Genomic DNA, 6,706 nt, shown 5'->3' with positions numbered 1-6,706 from the left:
GCTCGACCCGGGACTAAAGGGGGTCTTTAGTACCGGTTCGAGCCACGACCTGGGACTAAAGTTTCGATCTTCTTCCTCCTCGCGATGCGGACGAACCCTCGACGCCGTGAGGCTGCGCAACTCTTCCCCGATGCCGTCGCCGTCTCCGCGCTCCTCCCCGCCGCCGTCTCCCTCGCCGTTGCCACCGCCCCCTCCTCTCCCGCTTCGGTAAGCCCCCTCCCCATCCCACTCCGGTAAGCCCTCACCCCCCTCCAGGCGCCGCCGCCCCCCTCCCCTCCCGCTCTAGGCACCCCAAGGCTGCTGCCATTTTGATTTTAGGGCCATCGGTTCAAGATGTCATCTTGAGATGCATGTTAATAAGAAAATCAAGATATGTTTGTTGCAGATCTTTTGATGGGCTAACTAGAAAGAAGGAAAAAAAATCATGTTTGTAAATTTCATGTAAGTAGGCACATTAGGTTTGAATTAGACAACCAATGGTTTCAAACAACTTATTTAAACTTTAGAGGGGAAAAAAGGGCACATACATATTTCACCAACCTACAAATATCATCCTTTTGTTGGTGTTAATGCATAAAACAGTAGTGAGTTTCTCACTTTTGCTTGCTAAGTTGTGCTAAGTTTTGCCGGAATGTTCGAGTGGCCTATGTTTTGCCGGAATGTTGATTCATTTCCGTTCCGGCAAATTTCAGGCGCTCCATATGTCCACTATTTAGGAAAGGTCATGCCGAAAATTTCAGTGAATTTCGTCATGACTAGTGCTAGAAATAGGACATATGGAGTGCTTGGGAATTGCCGGAAAGGGTAATGAATCAACATTCCGACCAAATGTAGGTCCCTTATTATTATTCATGCTTCTGTTTATATATAGATGTTCAATTCTTCCAATATAGTGTCACGGTTGTTGTTTGCACATTTACCACATTAAAACAGGAAATGTCTGACGATGAATATTGTGAGTGTGAATATTGCGGCGACTGTCGGGGTATGTGCGACACGCCTCACCTGCGAGATGATAGGTTCTTCAGCATGAAGCTTGACGAGAATGGAGATATGTTCCTCCCTTGCCATGCAAGAAGATATGTGTTGGAGAGGCTCGGTTTCGAAGACCACGAGAGAATTGAGACGAGGAGCGCTAACCTAAGGACTATACATGGTCACACATTTGTTATCAAAGTATTTAATTCAGTTTTTTACACAAATATTGGATACCCAAATTGGGAAGATCTTTGCAAGGCATATGGATTTCAGGAGGGTATGGAAATAACCTTCGATCTTCATCCTGAAGATAATATGTCAGGCAACATCGAAATTTGGTTGGTTGTCGATATGCTTCATGTTTTACATCCATGTGAATTCCTCAACCATATTTGTCAAGTAATTTGCATTTATATTTAGAAATAGTTGGTGTTCATCTATATACTAAATTTGTTAAATTATAATTTACAGATTATTTTGTTTCTTCGAGTGAACCATGGAAATTAATTGACATGACACACTACACGTATGGATCACATCTAAGTTGGGAGGAGAAGGATGTTCTTCACTACTTTCTTGTTGGTGTTCTAGTTTCTAGGGATATCTTCCCGTATAATTTTGGAATTGGCCAAAATTATACATTTTACATGCCACTAGTGCATAGGTTGAGGCCAGATGACATTCGCCGAAATATGTTGGTAAGAGTTTCCAAATTAAGTACGCTCTACTATTGCATAAATGATGTTGATTACATTGCTAACTACGTTATTATTATGTTCTTCAACGGCAACTGCCACATGATGTAGTGCCTCTGTTGATGCACCCAGAAGGTCATATGAAAATTAAAATCCCGATGAGGGCTGAGTTGGATGCTCCATACTCGAGTAACCTCAAATCAAAATCAAAAAGACTCCAAATTGAAGCATGGAGAGAAATAAAGAAGGATCGCAAGCCACAAGTTGGAGACTATTGGATCTCTGTGCTTCATCATAGAGACATAGGTGTTATTCTATTTTATGACATTACTAGATCATTGATGGCGCGCGTTGCCGCGCCCGTCAATTTTGTCAATTGAATGATAGGAAATTGCAGAAAAGAGTAGGCACGGAACATGAATGTAAGATGATTGTTCGCACGATAGAATAATGCTGACAGAAATCTTGGTAAAAACATGGACGTGTGAGAAGCCTGCCCGGTTAACTTTAGGCCCACCTTGAGGAAATAACAAATAATAAATGAGAAATCTAAAATGCTAGCAACATACAATGTAATTTTAACTGCCTGATTTACATATAGTTAACATTGTGACAATAGAAAACAAGACACTATGAAATAGATCAAAACCTAAATCAATATCAGTGAAAAGGATACAAAAAATGCCTCAATAGTTGTCTGAGTGCTTTACACTTCTTCATCTAGTAGCGATAAACTGATATTCCAAAAACATGTTCTACTGCACTGTGCCATCCATACTCAGTGTTCTTCCATGCTAGAGTTGACCACCACCCACTCCTTTATGCAATGGTGTTTCAAAATACGACATCGTCTCTTCGGGGACCATAAAGAGTAAAAAAATATCTAGGGAGTATAATGCAACACTTAGTCAATTTGTAACCTTTGTAGTTTGTTTGTTTTGATAAAGATCACCTCTTAGGGTTATGAGGTTCTCAAACTTATGATTTCAAAGCAGAGAACTGAAGTGATAATAACATCAGGATGCAATCATATCTTAGCAGTTGTAGATAGTGTCTTACATGGTACCTCTATTGGTAGGGAAATAAGTAATGCTTGTGATGCTATCAGTTAGATGTTAGGTGTTGCTTTCCGAGCAATCTAAAAATTGCACTGAAAGATCATATTATCGGTGTGTCATCATACTCATAAGACCTATACAAGTATAAAATATGTTCCTTGTACGAAATTACTCAACATAAAGAAGGACATTTTATTTTAATTTAAACACATGTCCTTAGTAAACACAACAAATTTGTATTAGTGAAATAAATAACTCAAATTCTGAAAGTTCACATTTAAAGACAGATCACAATCATTGATTAATGAAAAGCTGGCCCTTTAGGCTCACTTACAGTGGGTGGTACTGATAGTACCATTCTGACAATAGTTCACTACATGTTGCTTTTATATTTGTCCCAATTTTTTATGTCGGTGGGTGCTCAGCTTCAGAAGTTAAATCATGTTTCCTTTAATTAAATGGCTACACTGTCTTGCTAGTATCACAAGAAGGAAAGGTCCCCTTCTTTGTATGTATCGCATCGATCCCCTATTTTCTCTAGTAGCAACCAGTTTTCTCGACGCTGGTGGACGTGGTCGCTCGTATGTATTCCTCATCGATGGAACCAAGCGTAGCAATGGGCCTCTTTAGTGGAGCACTGTAATGGGCTGGCCGATGGCCCAATTTACGACAGGCTTTCATTTCGGCCTCTGGAACAGCAGCCCATAGGACAGCTTGGCCATCAGAAGATCTGACGGCCGAAAATGTCCAGATCATGAAAACGGACAGTCAGAAACGCAAAACGCTAAGAGAGCTCGCTTTAGGCTCGGTTTTACTGTCCTAAATACCTAAGAGCGAGGACTAGATCTTATTAAAGACAAGTTATTCTGGTTTATATTAACTTGACATGATCGATTAGGATGCATGCATATGATGACTATTATGATGTTTCTCTGCTTTACTTTATGTGTATCATATGATAACTTGTTATATGATTAAGATGATGATGAGTTGTTAGATGAGTATATATATTGACTCATTCTTTAAATTAGATCGAACGGTTGCGGGACGATCTTCTACCACAGGAACGTGTACGAGCATTTCAAGAGGAAATTATCGACTTCTTAGATGCAGAGGTCCTAGATGTCAAGGGAGAACACTATTGCCATTCGACGGAAATGATATGAAATGATATAGTGTAAAAAAGATGCATATATGTGCATGTAGCTCGTGTCTACATTTTGTAAATATGTTCGACAAAGCACGACGGATGGGATGGTGTAATATATCCGCGACGGTGTGCATTATAGTTGTTCCTTTATTGCTGTGCATGTACCATCCAATTTAGTGCAAAAAAAAAAATTAAAATGCCCAAAACAAATAAACGTGAAAATAGGGGGCAACAAAATAGCCCCATCCGATTTAGTGCAAAACCCTAAACCCAAAAATTGCTCAAAAAAAACAGCGAAGAAATAGCCCCGGTTCGTAATACGAACCGGGACTAATACCCCCCCCCCCTCGCTCCCAACCCCGCCACGTGAAAGGCCATTAGCCCCGGTTCGGGGCCGAACCGGGGCTAGCATTAGTCCCGGTTCGCAAACATGCCCCTTTATTTATAGGAAAGTAGTTGCTGCACCCACCTTCGATGCACTCACCGTGCACCCACACAAGAAACATATCAAAACATTTCAAAAAGTTCTGAAACTTTATGAAAATGACCATCAACAAATTTTATGTGTGCTTGGAAAGTTTGATGGTCAAATAACATTGAACCAGCTTCGTAAAAAAAGAGAAAGATTACAGAATCTGCTCAAATAGTGCACTTACATTTTGACTAATTTTCAGTAATTTTGTCTTTTTTTGTGCAGAGCTTCTCGAATGTTATTTGACCATCAATCTTTGCAAGCGCCCATAACATTTGTTATGATCATTCTCACAAAGTTATAAATTTAAAAAAAATATTTTGTTATGTTTTTTTATGTGGGTACCGAGCTGGGTCGTAGAAATATCACTCTCTTTATTTATTCGATTCGACCGGACACATAAAATACAAGTAAAACTGTGCCATCCCCGACAGTTCTACAAAATCAAGACGATACAGAGTATGACTCACGATCACGACAGGTACACGCAGGAAAACAAGCCAAATCATAAAAGAAGAGTCGTGTGTCCCTATTTGGTCTTGGTGTACTCCATGGCCCAGAAGTTGGCGTAGATATAGGTGGTGGACTTGACGCCTGCAAACCCGGCGGCCTTGGCGAGCTCCTCCAACTCCCCGTGGTACCTCTCCTTGCCGCCGTCGCTGTAAGCGAGCAGGCTCATGTCGATCTGCGTCATCCCCTGTGCGCTGGGTGTTGCCTCGGGGATCACCGGCAGGACGCACTCCACGCTGATGAGCTTGCCGTGGGCCGGCAGCGCGTCGTAACAGTTCTTGAGCAGCCTTGCGCATTCCTGGTCGCTGAAGCAGTTGAGGATCCATTTCATAAGGATGGCATCGCCGGAGGGCACCTTGTCCAGCATGTTGCCGCCGACGTGCTGCACGTGCACGCCGGGGAAGCAGGGCGTTGCCTCGGAGATGACATGGGGGAGGTCGAAGTTAATCCCCTTGATGCTCGGGTATTTAGAGATGATGGCATTGATGGTGGCGCCGACGCCGCCGCCAACGTCGACGAGGGTGCCCACGCCGTCGAAGCCGCTGTATAACTCAAGGAGCTTGTTGGTGATGATGACGGATTGGTGTTTCATGGCCTCGTTGAAGAGACGGTTGAAGCGGATGTCGGTGCCGGCGTACTCGAACCACGTCATCCCGTACGCCTTGTGGAATGGGCTGCCGCCGGTAAGGACAGCGTCCTTCATGTAGCACCTGCGAAATCATATGCTCAGATCGATTCGTGCACTATACGTGGTTTTTTCTTCGTAGCTAGGTAGCAAATGCGCAGCCAAATGAGAGCGCACCATGTCTCCATGAAAACCCTGTCCTGGGCGCTGAGGGCCCACGGGGCCATGGAGACGCCGTCCTCGTTGGGGGTGAGCCATTTGCAGACCGGCGCGGCGCCGTATCGGCGGGAGAGGCTGCCGTCCTTGCCATCCTCCACAACGCATGACACGACGTTGTGCGAGGCTAGCACCCGCAGCATGCGATCCACCATGGACGGCGCGTCCGGATTGTCCTTGGACGGCAGCATCTCGGCCACCTCCACCGGTGTCAGCAGCTTCCCGCCGGCGCCCACAAGGGTCTCGAGCAGGCCCAGCTCGATGGCAGTTTTCAGTGTCATCGGCAGGACCGACGACAACGCCAGCTGCACCGCCTGCATGCACGCCTGCTCCTCGTCGGCCATGTCGTTGGTTTGGTGAGGAGATAGCGGAGTTGGCGCAGGTTTATATAGGCAGCGAGTGTTGGCTTTTGAACATGCGTATGCAGCTGTACAGACGTGCCTACACGATTCTTGCTTCGGCCGGCTATTTAACGGAACTTGCGTAACTAATGACACCAATAAAACTGATCGATGGATTTGATGGCTAAGCTTTGTATTGTTTTTCGTTTTTTTGGTGTTACAATCAACATCCCTAGGGTGTCTTTTATACACGTCCACAAGGGACTATGGAAATAGACTAGGACTAGGAATCCTAATACTACTAGGACTCGGTTTGGCTTTCTTTCCTAATCCTAAAGAAACAACATGATTAACTTCTACATTCACCTCCTTAATCTTGTTGCTTGACTTCACTTCTTGCACTCCGACTTTCCTCCTCATCTCGATGAACTTCTGTCGACCGAGGGACTTGGTGAAAATATCGGCAAGTTGGTATTTCGTGTTAACATGTTGAACCTCGATCAACCCTTCTTCAATGCACTCCCGGATATGGTGGAACCGGGTATCTATGTGCTTGCTCCTTTCAAGATGAACCGAATTTTTGCACAATGAGATTGCAGCTTGGTTTTCAATCTTTAATGACACCTTCTGCACCTCCCGCTTTGCAAGAATAGCTAGGAGT

The 6,706-nt window shown here is 44.0% G+C and overlaps 1 protein-coding gene across 1 annotated transcript; it reads right to left on the bottom strand.

Moving 5' to 3' along the window:
* Positions 1–4,787: 4,787 nt before the first annotated feature.
* On the bottom strand, positions 4,788–6,056 carry LOC123450947 (tricetin 3',4',5'-O-trimethyltransferase-like). The gene is made up of 2 exons (XM_045127964.1): positions 5,666–6,056; positions 4,788–5,573 (listed from the first exon to the last, which is right to left on the bottom strand). The coding sequence occupies exons 1-2, from the start codon at positions 6,046–6,048 to the stop codon at positions 4,883–4,885; spliced, it is 1,074 nt and encodes a 357-aa protein (XP_044983899.1). The 5' UTR covers positions 6,049–6,056; the 3' UTR covers positions 4,788–4,882.
* Between the last annotated feature and the right edge of the window lie 650 nt (positions 6,057–6,706).

This window comes from Hordeum vulgare, chromosome 4H (genome assembly GCF_904849725.1).
Source record: "Hordeum vulgare subsp. vulgare chromosome 4H, MorexV3_pseudomolecules_assembly, whole genome shotgun sequence".
Classification (NCBI taxonomy): domain Eukaryota; kingdom Viridiplantae; phylum Streptophyta; class Magnoliopsida; order Poales; family Poaceae; genus Hordeum; species Hordeum vulgare.
Note: the sequence above shows the minus strand (reverse complement) of the source record. Positions and strands in the feature narration are given on the sequence as shown.

Coding starts and splice junctions, on each gene's coding strand:
- LOC123450947 (XM_045127964.1), bottom strand. CDS start 6,048: ATGGCCGACGAGGAGCAGGCGTGCATGCAGGCGGTGCAGCTGGCGTTG. Junction 5,574..5,665: donor AGGGTTTTCATGGAGACATG/GTGCGCTCTCAT, acceptor ATGATTTCGCAG/GTGCTACATGAAGGACGCTG.